This window comes from Lutra lutra, chromosome 2 (genome assembly GCF_902655055.1).
Source record: "Lutra lutra chromosome 2, mLutLut1.2, whole genome shotgun sequence".
NCBI classification, from domain to species: domain Eukaryota; kingdom Metazoa; phylum Chordata; class Mammalia; order Carnivora; family Mustelidae; genus Lutra; species Lutra lutra.
The window spans coordinates 3,249,119-3,276,153 of NC_062279.1; the positions used below are offsets into that span (position 1 = coordinate 3,249,119).

General features: G+C 42.2%; 1 protein-coding gene across 3 annotated transcripts in view; it reads right to left on the bottom strand.

The window, feature by feature from the left end:
* CSMD1 (CUB and Sushi multiple domains 1) overlaps positions 1–27,035 on the bottom strand; it is a 2,014,336-nt gene that overhangs the window by 350,094 nt on the left and 1,637,207 nt on the right. For all 3 annotated transcript variants that reach the window (XM_047713603.1, XM_047713595.1, XM_047713613.1), the window contains 4 exons: positions 23,497–23,685; positions 12,653–12,769; positions 10,567–10,782; positions 7,801–7,989 (listed from right to left, as the gene is read on the bottom strand). In XM_047713603.1, the coding sequence (XP_047569559.1) occupies positions 7,801–7,989; positions 10,567–10,782; positions 12,653–12,769; positions 23,497–23,685 (711 nt within the window). The remainder of the gene's footprint in view (positions 1–7,800; positions 7,990–10,566; positions 10,783–12,652; positions 12,770–23,496; positions 23,686–27,035) is intronic.

Below are 27,035 nucleotides of genomic sequence, written 5' to 3' on the forward strand. Positions count from 1 at the left end.
GCTCTTTCTGGGGCTCCGCATTTGTGGTGAGCAGGGTTTGTTCTCTTGTGCTCACTATGGCTGGAAACCCTTTCTTTGGTCTCACATCACTATGCTTCTGCTCTTCTCTTTCCCTCCACAGATCTGCCACATGGGGAATCAGACAGACTTGGCAGAAGTACCATTTTTCAAAGGTGACACTCTATCATGACAAGGCTGATGTGTGGATTCTGATACCTGTAGTGTGTGTCACATACTTTTTTTAAGTTCTTCATCTACAGGGACCCATGGAATCCTCATGGTAACCTTGTCTAATAGGATCATATAACTGCGTTATATAGGTGAGGAAACGGAAACAGAATGGTTTGAAAACCAGGGGCTTTCCCCAAGGTCACACAACTAGTGCAGATCAATTATTGATTTGATATAAACTCTCTGTACTTACAAATAGAATCATGCCCTTTTCTTATTCTAATTAATGATGAAACACTTCACGGTTAATTATTCGTAGTATTATTAATTATGAGCCATAGTGACACTTAGATGGCATGGATTGGCCTTAGATGGGAGTATATCTGTAGGGACTTTTATTTGGAGCAACAGGTGATCAATTAAGCGGAGGTATTTGTTTTCACATTAGCATTTAAGACATTAACCACACATGTACTTGTTTCACATGATAAGGGAGGACTAGACAGGGCACTTTGGCATTTGAGACATGAGAACAGAAAAAAAAAAACTATTAAATCTAAAGATATAAGTTTGTAATTTTACATATCTTTTATAGAAGGCTCCACCCCAAGCATGGAGCCCAATGTAAGGCTTGAACTCAGGACCCTGAGATCAAGACCTGAGCTGAGATCGAGAGTCAGATGCCTGACCGACTGAGCCACCCAGGAGCTCTGCTTGCATATCCTTTTATTAGGATTTGGATGCTGGGATGTTGTTTTAAGGCAGATATATAAGTGGTGCAAATTAAGTGCACTCTATGAGGATAACAGATGGGAGGAATTACTTGGCCGTGGGGACTGGTAACCCTTCGCAGACTAGCGAGGTTGTTGAAAGACGGCGCGGAGGCCGACACCACCACACTCCTGCATGTCACTTCTTCCTCCCCCTGAAGAATAACATCCCCCTAGTTTCAGAGCAACTGTTTCTCCGCCCAAGACACGAGGGAAATTTCTAAGCAAACATCCAACAATAATTCCTTTATTTTATATACATCTGTAACTGAATCGAAATCAACATGGCCAGGGACAGACTTTCATTTCTCTAGAGGAGTTTGGTGTAGCACCTAAAGACGGTCTTTCAAGTGAGTTTTTCTCTGAGGCTATGAAATTGACAGTAGCATATACAAACTTGGTATCTTAATATTTTAAAAATCTATTTCAGGGCAGTGTTTCATTTTATATATTTACGTACAATGAACTATTTTCATATATACTTGTATTGTTTTACATTCTTCAAAGACTTTCAAACAGACTGTCATATAATCATATTTTTTTTTCCTCTTTAAAACATGACTTTTGCCTTTTTCTTCAAGTTTAAACAGTTGTGTGTTTTGGTTGACACTATTGCAGTGAACACGTGTGGTCGTTGCTATTGTTTTCTGATTTTTATGTCAAGACCAGTAAGAAAACATGACGTATTAAAGGTGGAACGTGATTTGCCTTTTTATTTTGAGATCCTTGGTTCATTACTCAATTTGGTGTTGTAACAGGGTTGGCAACAGCAAAGGTCTAGTGAGAGACGCGGGTGGGGACATGGGCACTAGAACACACGGACAGTCTGGGTGTGAGACAGAGAGGCTGTTTATGGGGTTCATGGACATGAATGAGGTAGGGGATCATCCTAGACAACCGTGGGCAGTCTGGCTGCAAACAGACTTGGCCACATCCCCGGGACTGTCGGCTTCACGGAACCAAGGTCAGAGGCTCTGAACAGTGCGGAGCATGTGGGTGTCCTGAGGAAGGGCACTTTGGAGAAGAAGAAATGGCCTAAGAGAAAGCAATGTGACTTAAAGACTCTAGAATAAAACAGAAAGGAGGCAGTGTTGTGAAGGTGGCCTTGCAACGCAAATTCTAGATTTCCTGATCCAGACCGACACCCTGGAAAATCAAAGTAAGTGATGGCAGAGCAAATAAAATGTCATGGCTCTCTCCCCACTAAACCCTGGGACCCTATCCCATAGGAAATAATTAAGGAAAATAAGACACTAACCGTAAAAAGCCAGAGGTCAGAATATTACAAATTTAAATCGTTAGAATTTCAAAAAAATATGTGAACATGGTTGAAAGAATCTGTTGTTAATCTCCATTACTGGAGCAATTAAATGTATCAATTTTAAGTTCTTTCAATAATCCATTTAAAATTACTTTAAGATGAATGGATATCATTTTCCTTCAGATGAATCATTGGTTCTTTTTATTAAGAACCTACTGAAAAATATAATTAAAATCGGATTGTCATTTAGAGTTTCGTAAAGGAAATGAACTAATTAAAAATAAATTAACATAATAGAAAGGAGCCAATTGATTTTCCATAAATTCTGTGAGAAGTACCTACCTGTGAGGCCAACCTTATTCAGCTCAGGCTACCCAACCCAAGACCTTAGCCAGGGCTTGAATGACAGGCAAGGACTCCTCACAGCTCTGGAGGCTGGAAGGCCACTGCCCACAGCAGAGTCTGTGCTCCTTATGCACATAAGAAGCTTGGGGATTCAAGTCTCTTTGCCCGACTTGCCCTTATGTAGAGGTGAGGAAGCCCAGTGTCTCCCACGCCACAGGGAGCCGACTTTCTTAACAAAGTGGCTGGATATGAAGGTGTTTGGTGGTGGTTATTCAAGTTTTGTGGAAATTGCAGTGGGGGTCTTTGAGAACATTTTGAAATTGTAAGTTGATTATTTTACATTAATTAACACATGTATATATGCTTTGAGAAAATTGTTTGAAGAGCACAGACATTGAAAGTAGCTTGACTATGAAAGGGAGGCAGAAAACCTACTTCCTTTCTACTTCAAACCAACAATATTTTGGTTCTTAAATAAAAACAAATCAGTAAATGGAATCATTATACATATATACACACACACACACATATATATGTATATATGACTATGTATATGAAGTTTTATTGTTTATAGAGTCTGCAAACATGAACTCTATTATATATATATATATATATATATATTTTTTTTTTTTTTTTAATGCACAATCTTATTTTTACAAAAAATATATGAGTTGCCGGTGGCTCAGTGGGTTAAAGCCTCTGCCTTCAGCTCAGGTCATGATTCCAGGGTCCTGGGATCGAGTCCTGCATCGGGCTCTCTGCTCAGTGGGGAGCCTACTTCCCCTCTCTCTCTCTCTCTCTGCCTACTTGTGATCTCTCTCTGTCAAATGAATAAATAAAATTAAAAAAAATATATATGAGTTGCATATAATGCTGATCCAAATTTTAATCTATTTATTATCCTATGAACCTTTATTTCCTTAATTTAATTCTATCATTGAGTTAACTTTTAAGACTCAACAGAGATTAGTTTCAGTTTTTAATTTTGTTTCAAAGTTTTAAACTAAGAATTAAAGAAATAAATGGAAACAATAGACTGGTTGGCATAGGAATATAATATTTAGATAGAATTGGTCAAAAGATTTAGAGTTAAATTTAGTTTATCAAAATACAGGCAAGCTATGTTGTTCTCCTATGCTCTCTGAAATATTTGTAATCCATTATACAATTTACGCTAACACTGTCAATTTTTCCCCCATTTTATTCCATCCAAGGACACTATACTTTGTCTAAAAAATAGAATTAATGCAGATATTCCACAACAGGATAACTCTTGCTTTCATTGATTTTTTTTTTAATTCTCTGAGCAGATATTATTTGGTAATTGATCAGATGAAGAAATAAAGGCTTATCATACTCTGCCTGAGAAAATTTTGTGCTCAAAACTGTTCATAGATGCAACATTAGATTAGGGAATTCTAGTAGATACCCATTTGAATCATGTCTGCTCTCCTCTGTCTAGGTTTTTTTTTTTTTTTTCCCCAACAAGCTGTCACAAAATATCACAAATATCATAAAATATGTGCTTTTCCTCATTCTTCAACACCTATGCATGTTGGTCCCTAAATATCCTAAGATAACCAAAACTGTCCTGGTTAGTGATTGGTCAGAAACAGGCACGTGACTCGATTTCAGCCAATCAGACGCAATCCAGCTATTACCCAGAAGCCATCCTGGGAAAGCCATTTCACTGGACAGCGTGATGTTGGCATTACAGCACTATATGCTGATGTAAGAGCCTGGTCTGAGGAAGCCCCCTGGGGACAGCAAGTTGCTGCCCAGTGCTTCCCCAGGGCCACGTGGAGCCTGAGGATAAAGCCAGCACCCAGGTTGACAGATAACAGGAGAGATAACACAGATAACAAGGCCTCAGTCACAATGTCAAGTCCTTGATCAAACCTCCCCTGACGCTGTCCCAATTTATGATTATTTAGTCATATTGCCAGTAAACCTTCATTTTTACTTAGACCAATTGAGTACCTTTTTCTTTAACTTGTAAGAAAAAAAAAGACATATATTGAATGATATGCACATAATGTAATATAAAAGGGGGCACAAGAAAGGGCTTGCACATTTTGTTATGCATGTGGAGTGCAGAATGATGTTATTTCCAGTATCCTAAATAAATAATTAGGTGGAAATAGCCCTAAAATGAATAAATGCAAGCAAAAAGATCATTTCTCTTGAATTTTGAGGGAATTGATGAAGAGAAAAATAGTTTTTAATTTAGGTGTTCATTAGAAATTCTACTTCAGATGAGATGCTTATTAGGGAAAAACAAAATTGCATGTTCGTCATTCAGTAGACATTCTTCCCGTGTCACTTGTGATTTCTGGAATGGATTTGCAACTTTTGGCTATGGATTGATCACTCTTATTTCTGTGATTTTAAAAGAAGAAACACAGGCATAGAATCAAAATGTTGAGATCAAGAGAGAAGGTTTGGAGGGAAGGGATCTTTAGCGTTGACAAGCACCTATGAAATAAGGCACAGAGCTGGATTTGGGGGATCAGGTAGCCCCCACTGTAAAGTTCAGCCTAATAGGAGACAGAAATGTGGAGGAACGTTAATGGAGTCCCGCTGTTATTAGGGAGGCCCCCCTTCAGTCAGTAGGTGACGAGGGAGAGACAGCTCACACCACATGTAAGATGAGTTCAAACAATGAGGAAGAGCCAGCCTGACAGGAAAGCGGGATGTGTGCTGGGCAGTGATGGGACAGCACGGACAAAGACACAGAGGGACAGAGAACTATGGTGACCATGAGCCTGGGCAGACTTCCCATGCTCTGGCTTCAGGACCAGACTGGATTGTGCAGGGAACCGGGGAGTCTGCCCGATGAGTAATGAGCCTTGTGTGGCCAACACAGAATCACAGTGGTGCCAGTTCTGAATATTACGGGGGGCTAATTGGTAGGTTCTCCTAAGGGGGAAGATTGTGGGGCTTGGATTTGGATGGATCCCTCCGGAGCTCGATCCTGGAGCCTGGCAGAATGTTCCCAGGGCTGGAGCAGACAGAATGGGTAGGGAATCCTGACTCGAGAACCAAGTGGGTCACAGACTCCTTCAAACAACAACTAATTACACGTGGAGACTGAGAGGAAAGAAGAAATATGGACCAGTCCGAGTTACCTCGTGGGTCCGCCAGGGTGTTGCCGCCATGAGGAACATGTTTATTTCTAGGAACGTTGTAGCCAGATAGGCTGGAAGGAAATTCAGGAAACACTGGGGAAAAATACAAGAGGCTAAATATGGGAAGGGCACAGCCAGGCCCCCGTGTGTTGTCCCCATGCAGGGCATGGGGAGAAGCCTGCTTTCAGATCTGGAACTCTCTGCCGTGGCAAAGGTCCTAGACCCTTTGCCACTTAGTGTCCTAATCGGTACAATGGAAGGGACAGCTACAATGCCTACCTCATTAGTTCCAGGGAATTAAATGAGTCAGTATGTGTAAAGAGCGCAGAGCAGTGCGGCATCCAGAATTAGGCTCAACGGATATCAATTGTTTATCATTATTTTATATTTTGGACAATGTAAAAACTCCAGTAACAGGAGTGACAGTGTACAGATGATGAATCTATATAAAACAGAGAAACTGGGAACAGAATATGATAATCAGTAAACTACTGAACGTTATATGTGTGGAACAAAGCCTTGATTTCATTGGGTCAGGAGTTTCATGCAGATCTTAAACTGTCTTGTTCAATAATTGTAGTTTTGAGAAATGTGGATTCTAGGCAACTCCAGGAATTCCTAGGATCATGTACAAAGTATCTCTTTTTCTTGAGACCCTGTTCAAAAATGATATCCAAGTCTCAATTAAAAATCATAAACCCAGGGCACCTGGGTGGCTCAGTGGGTTAAAGCCTCTGCCTTCAGCTCAGGTCATGATCTCAGGGTCCTGGGATCGAGCCCCGCATCGGGCTCTCTGCTCAGTGGAGAGCCTGCTTCCTCCTCTCTCTCTCTCTGGCTGCCTCTCTGCCTACCTGTGATCTCTGTCTGTCAAATAAATAAATAAAATCTTTAAAAAAAGAGAAAAATAATCATAAACCCAAAAAGGCGAGAACCACTATTTTAGGAGAAAACAAGATGACAGACGTTGAAAGACATGTGCCCTGGTGAGAGAGGAAGATGATTTGATTCATGTTCACCTGTGTAATTTTTTTGTAAAGGAAGTCTTGACTGTGGGACTATCATTAAAACACGAAAAGATGGTATTACCGGTTAAATTAATAATATCCCTAAACCATGCTGGTAATTGAAGAAAGAAATGGGTTTCACTAAGTTATAATCTGGTAGTTGTATGAAATCTTCTTGTCTGTACGACTTGGCCACCTGCATCTATTGTATGACCGGGAGGACTAGAGCAGGATGCATCACGGACCCCCGTGACTCAGAAGGCTCAGAGCTAAAGTGGGCTGCGGCGACATCTCCAGATGGCATTAGGCCGTTTTCTGTAACTTGAAAGAACAGACTGTCAACCCTTCACAAGCAGCAACATGGCCGAGAGGCAGGCGTTGACATTGTCTTTGGGGATAACCAGATCCTAGACGAGCAGGAGGCATCCCGTATTTAGTGAGGCCTGTCCACACAGCTCTGCTCTGCTCCGTGCCTTATGCTAGCTCATTCCCAGACTAGCAGGAGGTGGAGCCCCACCGAGCCGACCTCCCGAACCCACTGTGTTAACACAGCACCTCGTTTCAAAGCACAGACTAAAGACGCTTGTTTCTGGAACCCTCCTGAATTCTTCCAGAACGCACTGCAGAGGCCAACTCAGCCCTGAGACTTGTACAATGCCCACGTGGCAGCAGCAAGCCACAGTCACCCAACCAGAGAGCTGAACGGAACAGTGAGAACAACAAAAACTAGTCTTTGAAACTGTCACCATCATCATCCTGGGAGACACTCACTGCTCTTAAGTGATAGAGCTGCCAACGACTGTGCGAATGCAGCCTGGCTTCCCGCTTTTACCTTTCCTTTTGTCCCAGATTATTTTTGGCTACATGTCCACTTTTCCTTCATAAACATGCTTGGTACAAGCTCTAGATTCACCCTTCTTGAGGCGGGAGACTAGAGAGCTGACGGTATCCACAAGGGGAGTACAGTCCAGAAGGGCTCAGGTCCCCAGGGCACCAGGGTGCCCGTTGCTGTCTGGCACGCCAACCCCTGCCCGCCTTCCTGGCCAAACCGGCCCTGTGTCCTGACTCCAGCACGCGCCGCCCCCACTGGATGAATGAAATGAAAGCGTGTGACCACCTACCCACACACCTTGGCAGAGGCGCACTCCACACACGACGGCCCCCACCCAGGCACGTAAGCTTGCTTGCGCCTTCCAAGCGATACCCTGGGAAGCAGGAAAAGGTCAGAGAGTCCCCGACTCCGAAGTGAAAACCGATTCTCCGGCTGAAGGCAGGGACACCAGGATCATCGCAAGGCTCCAAGTCATACTCTGAGACATGAAGAGACAGATTCCGTTTGTGGGAAATTGAGTAAGTACTCAAAAAGTAGTTAGCAAGAATAAACAATGGCTGTTATTAAATAGGTACATAAATACAATTCTTCAAACTCCTCCAGAACTTCTACATGTTTCTCTTTGTTCTGTGAGCTGTCTCATGATGAGGGAAATGCTGCTCGGATAAAACCTTCTAGAGAAGACAGACCAGCAGGTGAAAAACAGACATAAAACCACACTGATTTTAGGCAAACATCTGAAATGTCCCCAGAAGGGAAAACTCTTCAATTGCATGATAAACTTGCTGCCTATTTGGACACTTAAAGAAATAAACTCCATTGTATTGGTGTCGCTGGCAATCGTCGGTGACCAGTGTCAAGGCCAAATCCTTGCAAATGAAATCACACTTCAGCGCATCAGAACAGCAAGTTCACCTCAGCACTGGCTGTGTCCTCCCAGGTGTGTCTTTCTTTTCAGACTGAGCTTGCCTGTGACACAGCCTGGATAATAAGGTGATCCCTTCTGCAGGCTTTACAAATCCTTCTTCCATTGGGTGTGTGCGAATGAATCATTCCGCATGTTCCCAACTGTTGCCCCATTATTTTTTATCATTTAAAAAAATGTTTTTAAGATTTTCTTAAATATTTCTTAAATCTTTTCTTAAATTCCAGCACGGAGCCTGACACAGGCCTCGAACTCAGGACCTGAGATCAAGACCAGAGCTGAGATGGAGAGTTGGGTGCTTAACGGACTCAGCCACCCAGGTGCCCCAATGTTTTAAAATATTTTAAAACCATTTCAAAAAGCTTCAGAGACCCAGATAAGTAAGTGTGTTTCGTCTTGCCTGTTTGCTTGTCTGTTTGTTTAGGGAGCTTATGCAAGAAGTCAGCTCTAGACTTGAATTCTGACCTTCAGTAATCCAAAGGCTTACTGTCCGCTCTGTGCTGGGAGCAATGGATTTAAGAAACAGATGGTGGGAACAACACCGACTCCTGAGAAACATCTAGGGAAGGGATTCACAGACTTGCATCGAGGCCACTTCCTTTCTTTTAAAGTGTTCTGGGTAACTTCAGTTTGGATCTTGATGAAAGGGAGAACAGAGGGAACGACATTCTCACAGTGCCCCTAATTGAGATCCACCAGGAAAGACTATATAGAGGCATTAGGCATTAGTGTCAGGAAGATTTAAGTCTTTGTTGGATAGAGCAGGCAATTTCATGATTACCCTTGATTACGGCAAATTTCCAAGAAATCAAGTCATCTGAGCTTGTCCCAAGAGTTCCACTAATGCAGTGAAATGCCAGGAAAAATCAACAAAGTCAGATAAAGATACATGGCAATTGGTCGTAATTAGAGGGAGTATAGAATAGTCCAGAGCATCTTAAAATCTCCGAGAAGTCTTTTTCTTTAAGACAGCACTTCAATGCCTACGTTGCTAACGATCATGCAATACAGAGAAGTGATTATTAGCTTCCTACTGTGTGTAAGTCACAGGAAATACACCTGCCGCTGGTGGAAAGGTGGAAAGCACAGAAAGTCTTTGCGGAAGCATCTCAGCGTTACAACAGGAGATCAGATAAAAACTCCTCTATTGGGACAAAGGATCTTGTAAGTGGCATCGGAGGTCATTAAGGAATTGATGGGAGCTTCAAAGTAGAAGAAATCACTTGTGATTATGGGACTCAGGTACTACCTGACAAAAACAGCATCAGCTCCGGGCTGCGAGGAGTGAAGCTGAAAGATCGCTCTTCTTTTCAAAGCATCATACGCAGAAATGCAAATTTATGCAACTGCTTACACCCCTCAGAATCCTAGAACGGGAGCTCCTTTGTGACGGTGAGGGCTCCATCTGTTTTTGCAGGGCTCTGACCATCATCCGGTCACTGAACACGGCTCACGTGATTAAGTGCATCTCGTTCATGGCTGACCGTTTTTTAAGTGTGCGTCGTTTCCCCTCGTCCATAAAAACACGGTGATACCACTCACGGCACCATTCATGGTGAGCAATCCAGCCTGGGCAGAGTGTTTGAGACAACAGAAACCCTGCACGAATACGATGTAAGTATCATAATTAAACATGGTACATCGTTTGGAAGATGGCTGTCTGTGTGCATGACTGCATTGGAGCAAAGGAAAAGCTCGTCCTCAGCGGTGTGTGCTCACCCTTCTTTTGCTTTTTTCACTCTCGACGTGGTTCTCCAGACAAGTACTGGCCTCCACTGGAGGGCAGAAGCCAACATCCTCAGGTGCCAGCTTCCCCTGAGACTCTCCCAGCGAGGACAGTTGGCCCAGAAATTTTGATAGAATTGATGAGGAGACGTGAGTGAGAAGGGTTTTTCAGGAGAACTTAGTGATATTGACAGTTTTGCAGGAATGAGAATTTGCGGAGTGTCCTTTTGTGGCCGCTGGGTAGGTGTCTTCCCATACTTCTTCCAGGAGGTTCAGCCTCCTCTGCCCACCAGCTAAGGCTCACCGCTGCTCAGACACAGCACACGCATGGATGCACACACACACGCTCCCACGAAAGGGTCTCTCCTTGCCTGAGCAGAGACACCACTGACAAGAACAACGTACCTGAAAATGTGATGTTGAAGCCCTCGTAGGAAATGGAAAAGTCTGATATGAACCGAAGCTGGGCGGTGAAGTTTCCGAACAAACCTGCCTTAATAGTGTGCGGCAGGACAGAGCCCGTGAGTCTGGCCACGGGCTCGGAGAAACTCCCATCCTCCGTGATCAGTAAGTAGTCATGGGAGCTCTCGAGGTGGAAGGTATGAAACATCATCTGAACACCTGAGAAGCACGGACAGGGGGAGAGGGCAAGAGAGAGCCAGAGAGGGAAGGGAGGGAGGGAGACAGATCAGTAAACAGTTGAGGGGAAATATTTTATTCTAGGCTTAGAGACACCAGACTCTTGAATCAAAGTACGATCTTAATATGCAAACTTCACTTTGAAGTTTCAAAGGAAAATACAGGGAATGGATAGAATGTATTTAGAAATGAAAGAAGGGGATAAGTAGCCAAAATAACGAATAAGTATATGTAAGTACAGGTACAATTATAGATTCAACATTAGGACTGTAGGGACAGAGAAGGACACAGATCCTGAGTCTGACACAGATGCCCAAGTACAGCACGCTGGGGTGTTTACGGTGCACCACACGTGGGAAGGGTCACCAGGAAAGCACTTATCCTAGAGGAATAAAGGACCAGATAATGTTGCCGTTTATATTTAACAAGTATCCTTTATGAAATCTTAGGTTGGATGTCTAGCCTATAAACTTCTACAACTAGAGGAAGAATTCTTTGAGATCACAGTTTTATGTTCCTCTTACACACATGTGCTCATATTAGCCACACCAACAAAGTATTGTGGTTTCCTACACTACTAATAATAAAATTAACTACAAATAGTTCCTTTTAAATAAAAATACTAATTTTTATGACAAATTCTTGGTCACTCACAATTTGTTTCTTCTTCATTCTTAATTTCCTTCAAGGAACTTTTTCCATTTTGTTTTTTAAGAGAAAGTGAGCAGACAAGCAGGAGTGGTGGGGAGGGGCAGAGACAAAGGGTGAGAGAGAATCTTAAGCTGAGCCTTGAGCCTAATGTGGGGCTCGATCTCAGGATCCTGAGATCATGACCTGCACCAGGATCAAGAATGGGATGCTTAACTGACTGAGCCACCCAGCCCCCGCCAAGGAAATTCTTAACATGCATTCATGATACATGCTAGCATAGTGTAATACAGGGTATATAATCTAATATGTCCATTTAAAAGCAGGTTGAGTTCAAAGCTAAGTGTGAAGCCAGTGTGTCCATGATATTTACGTGATCAGAGTCTCATACTAGGGAATGACAGATTTGGTCCTACAGAAAAGACCCAGGGTACAATGCTTATCCAGTATTTATGAACTACATTTCTTGCACAAATTGCCGACTTTCTGGCCTTCACTATAGTTACCTATAAAATGAAGATAATAAAATCTGCTCCGTAAATCATCACTGGATGACGAAGATAAATGATCTGTTATGTGTAATAGTACTGAGTAAATTTTGAACCAAAGCAAGTATAAAATATTATCCCAGGGGCGCCTGGGTGGCTCAGTCAGTTGGGTGCCTGCTTTTGGCTCAGGTCATGATCTTGGGGTCCCGAGATCAAGCCCCATTTCAGGCTCCCTGTTTAGTGCGGAGTCTGCCTGGGATTATCTCTTCCTCTGCCCCTCCCCCTGCTCATGCTCAAATAAATAAATAAAATATTTTTTAAAAAGTTATCCTAGATTTATCACCATGGAAATGAGAACTTTAGATAATTTATTTCCTTCAATTTAATTGGTACTTGTGTTTTATCTCTTTTCCTTACCATCATACCTACTTTTCAAGCATCATACCTAATTTCCAAGGATATATTCAAGCACGCCAACTTGCATATATCCAAGTTACCTAATTCAATGTAAAACAAGGAATCTACATTTATGGTAACATCAATCATTTTAGACCATTTTTCTTCTAAAATGATATAAAACATCCAAATAAACAGTTAAAATATATGTGAAGAAATGAGTTAACTCACTTGTTCACGCGTGCATACTTTTTTCTCTGCCCTCACGTTTGCCCCTTGTTTATTATTCTGTACCTATAAAGTCTGTGCAATACCCTTACCCTTTCCATGAGACACTTCAATGGTCCATGTGCAGTTTAGGGAGTTTGGGTAAAAATCTGGAAACCCAGGAGAAAGGACTGTCCCACTCTTTCCATGGATGTAACCTCCACAGAGGGCTGAAAAAGATAAGGGAAATGATTGTTGTAGTATTAAATTTTCACAATGATTGCCAGAATAAAGTACTTTTAAGGCAACACTTACTTTGCACAAGGACTAAAGGAATATCAAATATCACCTCTATGAAAAATAAAACAAAATGAAAACTTCCTTTTACTCAGAATTGTAATATGCCATAGAAGGGTGTCCTAAATAGTCCATAACCTAATGAAATAAGAGAGTTAGGGAATAACACAAAGTAAGCGGGAGTGGAATTTTGTGTGGCAACTTGACCGGGCCCTGGGGTTCCCAGCCATTTCTAAGAGGATGTGTCTGGATGAGATTAACACGTGCATGCACGGCCAGAGCAAAGCAGACTGCCCTCCCTCATGTGGGTGGACCCTGCACAATGAGTTGAAGGACTGAATTGGACAAAAAGGCTGAACTTTCCACAAATGAGAAGAAGCTCCCCCTGCCTGAATGATTTGAACTAGGACATCAGTTTTGTTCCTCCTTTTGGGCCTGAGCTGAAGTACTGACTCTTTCTGAGTCGGTAGCCTGCCAGACTTCAGACTAGAATGTATACCATCGGCTTCCCTGTGTTTCCAGCATGTCCGCTGTGGATCTCAGGATTTGACAGGCTCAAACCAGGCAAGTCCATTCCTTATAACAAATCTCCCTCCCTCTGTCCCCTTCCTTCCCTCCTTCTCCTTCTCTCCCATCTTCCCTCCCTCCCTCTCCACACACACACACACACACACACATCCCACTGGTTCCATTTCTCTAGACAACACTGACGTATACAATCTGAGTTTCAGAAATGGTGCGGGTTTGCATTTTTTAGAGCTGCTGGTCTTAGCAGCTCTTCAGTTGATTTCAGTCCTCATCAACAAAATCTGGCCTGTTCCATGTGTCTTGGAGATCCATTTTTGAAGGAAGAAAAAAACTATATATAATCATTTGATGGGGAAGTAGAGACATTTAGAGAATCCATGTAATAAGGAAGATTCTCTGTTACTGTGTCCTCTCTATGCACACATGTTTTCATGTTTCCTTTTTGGAACTGGGCAAGATTATCATTAAATGGCTGATACCTAAAATAATTTTCCTTATTAATATGAACGTCCTGAACTGTGACTCCTCAAAACTAGTTCCATAAGTAATATTTGCAGAAGAATTAGCTAATTTGCCAAAAGATGTGATACATCCCATCACGGTCACTCATCATAGGTTGTAAGGGAGCAAATAAGGTCTTTGAATATGCAAATCACATGGGAAGAGTTATATAAAAATCAGCAAAATAAAAACTTTTTGAGTGAGTCCTGGAATATCTTAACAATGTAATATTTTCATATCTTAAAATTATATTGACTCTACATTTCATTACAAAAGAGGTAAAATTAATATAACATTTGGAATTCATTCATTCAACAAACAGACCCTGCCTTTGGCACTGGAAATGATGAACAAAATAGACAAAAGTGTTTGCCCTCATAGAGTCAAAAATCCAGCTGAAGACGAGAAACTATGCCCATAGTAATGTAAAGAGCCAATTATACATGATGTTGGAAGATGATAAGCACCAGGGAAACAAAGGAAGAAGGAAGGAATAGCACATTCTCTGAGTTGTGTGGGTGGGCAGCAATCTCGAGCAGGTGGTCGGGAAAGTGTACTTGGGATGTGGCTTATGAGGAGGCACTTGAACAAATGAGGGAGCCACTGGGTATCTGGAAAGAACTTCACGGAGAGAAACAACAAGGACAGAGGCCTGAGTGGGCCTGTGCACAGGACAGTTTACAGGAGAGAGGGGACGGAGGGAGCATGAGCAGTGAGGTTGAACAGCTTCCAGACAGTCACATGTGTGAGTGAAAGGTACGGGCTCTGGAGACTCCTGTGTGGGCAGGACAGGGGCTCACAGGGGCTTCTGCCTGGTCACTGGCGCTGTGTGAGAATGGGGGGAGGGTGGCAGAGGGCGGGTAGGACCCTTGCTGGGAGGTGGCAGCAGAGGTGGTGGGAAGTGGGCAGGCTCTCACCATGGTTTGAAGGCACAGCCACGGGGGTGTTTCCATGAATGGGACGTGGGCATCATGACCAATGACTGTGAGGGTTTAAGGCTGAGTGTGAAGGAACCGAGCATGAAGGAGACTTTGGGGGAAGTAGGCTTTGAGTATAAACCAGTTCAGTTTCAGATGTATCAAGCTGGATGCTTCCTACACGTCCACGGCAAGTGGGTGCACAAGTTTGGCCGAGGGACAGAAACAAGAGCAGACGCAGAGGACACCATCGATGTGGGGCTTCTGGGTGTGGATAAGGAGTGAAAGCCCAGGCTGTTCCAGTGGCGAGCAGCTCAGGGAGGTGAGGAACTTCAACAAAGGGAAGGGGAAAGGAGTGGCCATGCAGTGGGGCCGGAACCAGGAGAGGGTGCAGCCCAGAGTACAGAAGCTACACGTCCGTAATCTTTCATCTTCTGTGATTGGATCTTTGTAAATAAGGGCATTAGCTTCCAAAATATTTATCAAGGATTTAACCATAATGAGTGACACCATTTGATGTAAAATTGAGATATCATATATACAGTTATTTGTGGTAATCTTTACCTTAAAATCTGCACGTGCTATGGAAAACTGATAAAAATGAATTTCTATCCAGCTACATTTAAAAACTATAGAATTTATCAATCTCTGCTTCATCCTCTGGCCTCACGCCATCAAAATAAAATGGATGATTATACACTGGGGAGAAGTTCGGAGGAAAGACATCTGACTACTGATGTTTTCATTCAACTCACACACAACCGAGGATATCAGGGACTAATACCATCAAACTGCCATTTAGGAGCAAAGTAAGGAAGTTACTTTAGATAAAGCAAATCCACTGCTCATTTTGAGTCATATGTGCAAATACAACATAGTCTAATTCATCCATTATGAAGATTTTTAAATGAAAATCTTTTCATCCACAAAGCATACTTTTTTCTTGTCTTTTCTCAGGGAAAAGAGATTTGATAAATGGCAAATTGCATAAGTATTCTGACCTGATATTGAAGAGAAAATACAGTCAAATAAGAGACCCAACTCTGTTTTTATTGTCTGACCAGATTCACCCACAGACACCTCTGTGTCCCCCCAGCAGAGCCACAGACACTGCTGCATATGATATGAATGACAATTGTCGTAATTGTACAAAACACAGTAAGCTTTTACTTTTGCTATCCTTAGGGCTATGATTTCTTGAATTCTACTTTTCTATTTATATTCCGTGCTCACCATTACAGACCCAGAGGCGTTATCCTGGAGCTCCCGTGGGCAGAGAACAAAGCTGTGCAGGGACCAGAAGAGACGAGAGAGGTGAAGGCCAACAGCAGTCTTGCCCAGAGGAGCTGAGGAACCTCCAGACGGGGCCGAGTTCTACCTTGGCTCGCTGCTTCGACCCATTCATCCATCCAAACCTTCATCCAAAATGATTTCCCAAGGAAGTTACTACTATTCTCTAAGCCCTCCTTTTTGCCCTTGGGCACATAACAGTATGTAATACAGACAAGTCCCTCTTCTTCCAAAATCCAAGTGGACAAGGCAAATAATTTATAGAGTAACCGAGCACGACTTATTCTAAGAACAGGACTCTTTGCCAGTTCTCAGAGCTCAAAGGCAGTCTAGGTAATTAGAGTAGAGTGGGCTGGTGGGGCTGGCCAGTGATGGCTGCGTGTCTGTCCGTGCAGAGGTCCGCTCCCAGGATGTGGACTGCTGCGTAGGCAACAGAAGGATGGAGGGAGTGCAGACTGTCTGAGTTGACCCGTGTTCACAGACTGCTCTGCAATGGGCTGCCGGTGGCCAGTGCACCGCAGGCTGTTGGGCTGGGGTCTCCTGGTATCCTAGGCAAAGCCCACAGACCGCCCATGGACTGTGGAGGTGCTCACTTCCTGTCACCTGATTCTCACCCTCCTCTGCCAGACCACGGTAACCCACTGCAGTGTGCCGAGAGCTATGTCTCAGAGCCCAACCCTGGCTTTCCTGTTCATTTCCACATGTCTGCTCTGTTGGAATGAGAGGCAGGCGAGAATAAGGCATGTAGACAACATCCTAGGTGTCAGGCGTTTTGCACTCCGGAGGTGACAGAGCTGGAGATATCAGAGCTGGCAGGTTCTCCTCTTTCCTGGGAAGATCCCTTTGTTTCCACCAGCTCTAATGACAGACATGATAGATCTCAAATTCACATGTGAATCACGGGCTCCTTCTCAAAGCTCGGTTGAATTTCCCACGGCTTGCTAAGGCTCTCAGAACTTAACCATCTTGCAACAGCCCCGTCTTCATAACGGCACCCGTGCTTCTCACTCATACTTTCTGAAACTAGTGTGTTCCTGGTCTCGCTTGTCTGCTTTACGCTGCACCTCCTGTCCTCCATCCTCTTCCATAAAGTCTTGCCTGATTTGTTTATCTTTTGTTTTTCTCCGCTTCCCTTCTTTGTTTAAAGTGCTAATAAAATTCTATTTAAATCAGAATCCTAATGGGATGGCATTCCATTCCCAACTATCCACGGACTCTCCATGCCCTAAGGAGTTACTGATTTTATGCCTTCATTCCTTCACTCATCCATTTAAACTGTAATTTTTTCCCAAAAAGACATTTTCAAGGAGACCCTACCAAGACAAGTGGGAACAATTTAGAGCTGCCGCATTAAAGCAGAGGCTGTGTTTTCCAAGCCCTGCCATCATCCTCAGCTTTTCTGCACGGAGAGCTCGAGCCCCACCACGGGAACACGGCGTCCTCTGGGTTTGAATCTCGTCAACGGAATCAGGTCCAGGCTCATAGCACTGGCATGAAGGGTCTCTAACAACCTTAGCTCTTTCATCATCCACAGCAAATGACTCCCTATCCCCCAAATCCTCCAGGCCTGTCACACATCCATGCCTGGACCCTACTACTCCCTCACTTCCGATCCTTCCTCTCAACTTGTTCTTAAGGATACATCTGGACACCTGCCTCCCAGGACTTTAACGACTCCAAAATGTAGCTATGATCTCTTCCATCTCTTTATTCCCAATTTTCCTGTGCCTAATAAAACAGTTACTTCATCGTGCTTTAAAAAATAAATCTTCTTTTCTCTATGCTGATAGATGATAAACTTCTCAAGTGTGTGGCTGCAAAGACGGTAGTTCTCCGAAGTATGTTTGTGGAAAGAATCAGCTGTTTACAAAAATACTTACTGAATGAAGAAATTTTTCCAGAATTTTTCTTGCACTTGTCTTTCACCAAATAAAAGGGAGACAACTTACTCAAATGTTCGTATTACTTCTTTAAAACTTGAGTATGCTAAGGCATAATTGGTAAAAATGAAGCAGTGCTATGGAAATGGGAGAGATACTGATAGAGATTCTCTTTTTTTCATGGTAATATAAAATATTATAACTAATTCTTATTTCTTCTTCCATTCCCAAAGTTATGAATTTTTAAAGGTTTAAATATCCTATTGATGTATCATTTGTCACAATAAAAACCCAAGGGGGTTAAGAGATTGCTTAAGATTTGGAAATACAACAAGAACAATTCTTCTGGTTAAATGAAAACAATCGAGCATGACTGACTAAACTCTTCCATCAAGCTCTAAAATCTCCCAGTGTTTGCAGCTCTATTAATAGCCTTTGATCATAAATTTATTATCATCCGAAATAGTTTTCAGTGAAGCCAAAACAAAGCAGATAGCTTATGTTACAAATTCCACTAGAAGGGTTAAATTTCAAATTTACATGCATTCGAGTAGGGAGAAAATAAAAGAGATAAATGCATAAATCTCATGTGCTTTATTTTCTATGGAAAATGTCAAACGTAGACTGTCATTTCTACAGCATGTCAGTTCCCTGCAAGCACTAGGAGCCCTTCTCTGTCTGTCCTCATGTCATGTCTCCTAGATAATTTCCTATGGAACATTTTGTTCATTTTCCATTCACTCTACTTCACCAAACCTCTGAGAATTGGCAGAATGTGCCACCATGTCTATCTGGTCCAGGAGACGGTATCCCTGTCCTCTGCCTAGATGCCTCCTCTACAGAGGAGACTGTTCTGAATGGTTAAGTGTATGTGGATATTTATGCCACGGTCTGAACGTCTGCATTTCCCCAAAACTCATGTTGGATCTCTAAGGTGATGGTTTTAGGAGGCGGGCGTTTGAGATGTGAGCAGGTCATGAGGGCTGAGTCTTACTTTTCTACAAGGGGCCTCGCAGAGCCCCCTTGCCCTTGCACCATGAGATGGCAGGGCCCTCTGCAGCCTCCAACATGGGGTCACAACTCTTCCATCATGCTGTCCCTCCGACATCGACTCCCTCCATCTGGAACTGTGAGCAATAAATTTCTGTTGCTTATTAGCCACCTACTCTAAGGTCTTTGGTTGCAGCAGCTGGCACGGGTTAAAACCGGGGGACTATGGTTATGTGGGGTTATAAGTTTAAATTAAATCAAAGTTCCACTTTATTGAACTGCATATAAGGAGAAATGGCTCTTCGGAAAGTTAATAATGCTAGTGACCTGGCATGATTCCAGAATTCTAGTGACGGCTGAGTGTGTCCTCGTCCTAGAGGAGGGGGGCATTTGGGCAACACAATACACAGGGACAGAAAAGGGCTAACCAGTGCATGTATGGGGTTTGCTCCAGGGGAAGAAGAGGGCAAGGGGAACAGGTGAGTCTGCCTACGTTGTGTGCTGGCCAGATACTTAAATATTTAAACAAAAGAAGTTACCACTGTTAAATCAAGAATACATGGAGAGTATTGTTCTCTTTTGAGAAGAATCCAGTTTAAATCAAAATTACAGATCTCAGATGGGTCGGGGCACACCTCTCTCACTTGCACATGTGCTTTTCTTTGCCAGATCAGGAGTCAAGCGAATTGGACGACCGTTGTGTATTTTCCTACGATGAACCAGGTGCTTTCATCACAGAGTTTAAATTACAGACTCCACAACTTTTCAACCTTCCCAGCTCTCCCTGAAAAGTCTGCAGTAGACTCAGTTCCCCCAGTAGAAGCAACTCAGAAACTCAGCTGTTGCTCCACTGAGCCGCCCCTAACGAGAATGTAATCAAGGGAATAGCTTACATGCGCTCTACTCCCAAATTCCATGTTCAGCTTCCGTCCAAAATTACATATATAAATATGTCTATATATATGAATATGTATATATATATATAATTTGCACAGTGGCGCCCAATAAAGCCATGGGTTTGCATATCTGGTAAATACTCCAACACAATTATTTATATGATTAGCATGCTGCAAATTCTGGATTAAATGATTTAATAAACATTTTGACGGATGTTCAGTTACACGTGAATAACAACTAAGTACTTTAAGGGCTAGGCCTTTATCAGACTTTGTGTCCTTGTTGTAACTATTGATGATAAAGAACCCTACAGTTAATATTTTTGTAACTATTTATGATATTCTCTGATTTTTACAAAATTTTAATGAGTCCAATAGCTAGTATCCTTCTGACACTGTTCATTAATCACATGGATAAATTTTATCTATTTTTTCATTATTAGAGTTCCAATTACAAAAATAAAACATGGTAATAAAAATAAACATAACACGAAAAAAAAACATAGAGATAGAAGTTGGAAATCTCTCTTCCCCCTCCCTACGGCCTGCCAGTCTCCCCGGATGAGGACACTGGGGTTACAGTTTTAGAGAATGCCTGTTTTCCATCAGTTTCTGTGCATATCCTACGTATGTGCCTGTAATTACATACGTGTATATGCTCACGTGTACAACAGGCATTATCCTGTGACTCGTTATCTTCCTCCAAGAACATTGTATCATTTCACCTTCTTAGCAACAGGGTAGAATGAACAGGCAGCTCTGAAATCCCACAATGATGTAGAAGTTGACCTTTCTACTTTTTTGCAGATCCAACAGGGTGGAGAAATTACCATGCTTTATTTGCATTTTCCTGAGCCCACATATTTTAAAGTGTTTTGGGGCCTGTTGTCTCCTTCTGTGAACAGCCTGTACATGTTTTCCCCAACAGATCTCATGTCTTACGTGTGTTGCTGATTTCCCTCCACCCATTGGTATGATAACATGATGTAGAATCATGTATGTACAGAGCAATTATTTTCTATAGTCTGATCCTTTTGCTTTATCTCTTTCTTTAAAATAGAACTTTTAATTTGTATATAGTGAAATCTGTCAATGTTTTCCATTAATTGTACCTAAACATCCAAGTTGATCAACATCATTTATGAAACAAGTCATCCCTCCTCACGGACACGGAATAATTTCAACCAATTAAGTTCCTATATATGCACAGATCAGGTATTAGAATGCCCACACCATATCACTCATCTATCTGAATATTTTTGCACTGACTTCATATCAATTAAAGGTGATTTTGGAGATGCTTTGGTCCCAGAGAGAGTCCTTTCTTATCATTCTTAAAAATATGTTTCTATTTGGAGGCTCTACTCTCCCAGAACAACTTCTAACACATTTATTAATTTCTATTAATAATACCAGTTGTTTTTAGACTTTATTGAAATTAAAACTCTATTTGTAGATTGACTGATTATCATATGAGCTCACTGATATGAGGAATTTGAGAAACAAGACAGAGGATCACAAGCGAAGGGAGGGAAAAATGAAACAGGATGAAACCAGAGAGGGAGACAAACCATAAGAGACTCTTAATCTCAGGAAACAAACTGAGGGTTGCTACGGGGAGGGGGTCAGGGAGAGGGTGGCTGGTGATGGACACTGGGGAGGGTGTGTGCTATGGTGAGTGCTGTGAAGTGTGTAAGCCTGATGATTCACAGACCTGTACCCCTGAAGCAAATAATACATTGTATGCTAATAAAAAATTTAACAAAAAAACCCAAACCCATAGAAAAAGAGATGGTAACTTGTGGTTACCAGAGGTGAGTGGAGGAGGAGAGGGAATTTGATGAAAGTGACCAAAAGCCACAAACTTACAGTCACAAGATAAATAAGTGTTCATGATGTCATGTACCATACGACGGCTAGAGCTACTACTGTTGTAGGATACACAGAAATAGCAGTAAGAGAGTAGACCTAAGAGTTCCCAGTACAAGAAGAATTCTGTTTTTTCTTTCCTTTTCTTTTTTTGTATCTATATAAGCTACACTTATAGTGGTGATCATTTCACAATATATGTAAGTTAAATCATGATGCTGGACAGCCTAAACTTATATGTATTGTATGTCAGTTATATCTCAATAAAATTTGGGGAATAAAAGAAAAAAATAAATTCCCCCCCAAGAGCCCTCTATTTGTAGAAAACTTGTATATTTAAATTTCATCCCTACCATTTAAAAACGTACGAAGTGTTCCCACTTATTAGAGTACTCTTTTGTATCCCACTGTGAACGTCTAAATTCCTTTAAGATAAGTCTTCAGGGGAAAAAAAAAAGCCTTCATATCTCCTGTTAGATATACTCCTGGGAGTTTTAGGGTGTGTCGATATCATACTTCTTTTTTTTTTTTTTTAAGATTTTATTTATTTATTTGACAGAGAGATCACAAGCAGGCAGAGAGGCAGGCAGAGAGAGAGGAGGAAGCAGGCCCCCTGCTGAGCAGAGAGCCCGATGCGGGGCTCGATCCCAGGACTCCGAGATCATGACCTGAGCCGAAGGCAGCGGCTTAACCCACTGAGCCACCCAGGCGCCCCTCGATATCATACTTCTAATGTGTCGTATCCTTTGTGGAAATCCACGGGTTCGTGTTTATCCCGAATGCAGTCCTCTACTAGTACCTACTGCCAAACGTGACCATCTTCTCTTTCTAATATTTACAATTTATACCATTTTTAAAATTATTGTATGAGTTAGTATCTTCTGGATAACATAAGTAACATTTCTGATACTGAGAAAGTTGCTCTGTTCTTGATTTCATGGGACTTTTTATAATAGTTTGCTATGAAGTATGATGCTTTCTATAGATAATTCACTTATTTTATGGTTCTCTGTAAGCCACACCTACAACTATATTACAACATTGTTGAAAAAATGTTATGGTGAAATATATTTTTTTTTCATAGAAACAATGTTATAATGTGGTTATAGTTATGGGCAAAGGGCAAATCCTTTACTTTGTTTGCAAATGAACACAAGCAACATCTTGTGTATCTGGTTATTGTAACTGCACACAGCCTAGCACCAAGTTGAGCAATGCAGTGGGATCATGAAGAATGTTACTTGTCTTGAGACTTCCAAGAGCAGATCTGTGCAGGACAGGGGGAGTGGCGGGTATGGCCCAGACACCACCTGGGGATCTTCTGAGAAAATGCTTCCCAGTCCCCCCCAGGAGAGCGGTCCCCCAGAGGTGGGAGCTCAGAGGGAACAGTGCAAACAGCAGATGGCTGTTGGGTGCTTGGACCTGGTCCCGAGGAAAGCCACGTCGGAGGATGTACAACACACATACTCATTCCCCTGGTTCACATCCTATTTTCAACAAATGCCACGTGGAGCATACGTGCTGCGTGAAGCTCCCTACGTTTTGGTGTTTGGGCACAAGGCTGAAGGCTGCCCCATAACTGTTTATGCTCTGTTCTAAACAGATGCTCTGCCTCCTAGGAAAACATGAGCTAGGTAAACTTTAAGCATTACACGGGAATATTTTTAAGGTGTACAACTTTTCAAATCATACTGCCCTTTAAAATACCACAGATACCACCCAAACAATTTAAACATTTCCACGTCTCTACATTCCATTCTGATGTCCTGCGTCACTGATCTCCACCTACCGTCACAGCTGGGCAAGGCGTGGTTCCACTGGTGGTTCCGCTCACAGATCAGGGGCTCGTCGTCACTGAGTGTGTATCCTGGATCGCAGCTGAATGTCACTGTGGATCTGATGGCAAAATTACTGCCATGCCGATGCCCATTCACGGGGATCCCGGGGTCGAGACAGGAGTCCGACTCCAGGGTCACACCTGCACGCACAGAAAGAATGTATTACATACGGAAATTTGCAGGTTTCAAGAAAAAAAAAAAAAAAAAAACACTTGTTCCATATACATATAAAATATTCTGAGACATTATCAGACCTGGAAAATTATTCAGGTAAATCCAATAATCCCTAAATGTAAAAAAAAAAAATAATAATGATGATACATTTTCTTATATTTGACCCTGTTTTTCTGCGTAGAGAGATACCTTGTTAACTGTTTACCAGATGACATGTAAGTAGTGCAACACAGAATAACCCTTTATGTCTGAATGTTACTTCTCTTCATTTGAAAACCAGGGAACCGTACTGCATGAAGCCTGTACTGTCCTGTTTCCTATCCCTAGCCCTCCCCCCTTCCTGTTATATTTCATGTTCCAGATCAATTTTGGCAGTCGTCACACTTCAGCTTTCATAGATATGCACACAGGCACCCAAGCCTACACACATATAATGCAAATTAAAACTGCACTGGATCTGATTTTCTAAAATTGCATTCCATACATCCATGCATTTTTCAAATTTGCCCTTAAGTCAGCCACTTTTGAGATGGCTACAATTAGCCTATGCTAAAAGACGCTAAAAAGTAAAGTGCTATAAAAAGTCAAGTGATTATGATTATGTCATTATAAGAGATTCTTTTCTTTGTCTCTGAAATTTTCTTTATTTTTAGAATATATACTTGAACAGATAAGGAAAATGGAAACGGGGAAGAAGATGTCATTGCAATGGTTATGTATTCAAAGAAATAACAACGACTTTGCTAGAGCTATACACAACTCTCTCAACACGGCTCAGAACATAACAATTATGACCTGGGCTACGGCTCAAAAATCTGAAATCATTACCAATGTGCAAACTGCTTAGCTGCTCCCCCCATGATCTTTGAAATAACACTTCTAATCATTGCATGATTTTACCAAAGTTGGAGTTATGTACCTTATCTTATTCCCTCTCTCATTAAGTCAAATAGATGATATAAAACTATAGGGTGACTTTTTAAAATAAACAATAAGTGATAATATTTCTTCATTAGTACAGCAAAATAGGATTCCATAGGCACCTGATCCCAAGGAGGATACCTGAGACCCTGCTGAAAAATGGGCAGTAAGGAATGTGCCTTCCATGAGATGTCTAGTCCCTCAGAGGTGACCTGTCAACCCTGGAATTTCTCAAGTGCTGGGAGTGTCCTTATTGTTCATGGCATGCTCCAGGGTCAGTAGGACTTCAGGCTACCCTACACTGAGGGGCAGCTGGAGACAGAGTTCAACTATGCAGCCCGTGATTCAATCAATGATGCTTCTGTAATGAAACACAGACAGAATCTTTGGACATGGACGCTCTAGTGAGTTTCCCAGATTGGCAGGACTTTGCACTGTCACATGTTGTGGCTAGGAAGACATCATTCATGTCTCCAGGGGGCGAAGACAAGCGGAAGCTGCGGGTAGGAACTCCTTTCCAGAATCCATCCTATGTGTCTTTCCTTTGCCTGGTCTAACTTGCATCCGTTTCTGTAATGAATGTGCCTGTGAGTGTAACAGCTTTTAGTAAGGGCTGGGTCCTTTTATCTAACTATCAGAACTGAGGGGTCTTTGGGGAACACCCTGAACTTGCAGTTGGTTTTGGAATTGGAAAAATAAGCAGATTTTACCCTTTGCAAATCTGTGTGCTTAACCCCAGAGTTTGGTTACAATGGGTAAAAAAAATGGAAGACCATCGCAGTGAAGATTTCCAAAGGAAAAAATAAAACAATGACGAGAAAAAGCAAAGTGGAAAAAATATACGTATGTAGCACTACTTTCTCAAGAACTTTTTCTTAAATACTCTAATTCCCTAAGAACTAACATGTTCTTAACTGCCTAAACAGCAGAGGGTAATGGCCATGACTTCTTGCAAAGCATGGCGGCAAAGGCGTACATGCTTTCCTTTCCTGCATCAGATGCAGTTCTGCCAAAAACAAGGTGGGCGTCATTTGTCCCCGGACCCTCACCTGCTCTGCTCCCCTCTCTTCCTCTCCCACTACACACACGTTCATATTCTAAGGTAATGTTTATGACCTCTTCCATCACACGTCAGCAGTTATACTGGATATACGCCCTGTTTACAATGGGTACATAAGAATACAAAAAGAAGATGGATTAACAAAAGAATTCCTTCAAAAGAAGCTTTGTCTAAGAAATGGAGTGGTCCCCACATCCCTGACAGACCCTTCACGACATTATTCCACTTTGTCCGACGGTTCCCAGTCACCACTAAACAATAAGCTCACAGCAGCAGACAAAATAAATAGGGACGATTATTTCATGTGACGTGAGAATGATGTATTAATGAACAGTATTCATAATAATATTCATAAATTGTAAGCACACTTTCCCACACAAATGTGTAGGGAAAAATAGAGAAAAAACATCTGAGGAAACCAAAGCATACAAATAGAAACACGGAGTTCCGGACATGTAAAACGGAACTAAGACATAAATACCATGTTGAAGTCAAAACATTATTCCATCATTCGCTCATTCATTCTTACAAAACAATGGACAGAAATATTAGGTTGTAGAATGTACAGTTACCCTATTCCTTTGCATTAAAACATATTAGAATGGAGGGTACGTGTGAGGATAGCAGTCGAGTGGGAGAACTGTGACAGATCTGATGTCTATTTCTCTGGAAACGCACCATATGCAGGGATTTCAAAACAAGATGGCAGCAGGGAGACTGCAGGGCCAAGTGGGTGTCACGGCTCGCGAGGACCAGACCTCCAAAATGAACTAAGACCAGTCTGTAAGGACAGCTGCCAATTTACGTTGAAGGAAAAGTGCAAAGTACTTTGAAGCAAGAGTGCCCCAAGGCATTGCCTCCAGCAATCCCCCTCCTCGTGTCCAGCACGGATGACAGAAAGAGGAGCTGGCATCCGGGGATTTGGCTGAAGCTTTGGATCCAGGCGGATTCCTCCCGGCTATTCTGTCCTTGGAACTTAATGGGACGACGCATTTTTTGACACTGGCTATGTAAATCCACTCCCGTCCTTTGGCCCCAAAGATGTGACTGAATAAACTTGCTCTCCATGAGTAAGAGAAGCTGGTGACTTTGAAGCCTTCCAGGCACAGATTATATTAATGTACATTTGATATAAGCAAAGTTCTGCTTAACTACCTGTTTTAATGCGAGTTCTTGTCCCAGGAAGGGGACGGATAGTCTGGATATCTTTCATCTCCCAATGATGGTCACTTTCCACAGCCTTTGCAGGGTGTGAACTAGCAGTTACAATCCCATTTTACAGAGCAGGAAATAAGCCGAGAACTTAAGTGACTCGGTCATGTTCAAACGTTCCCT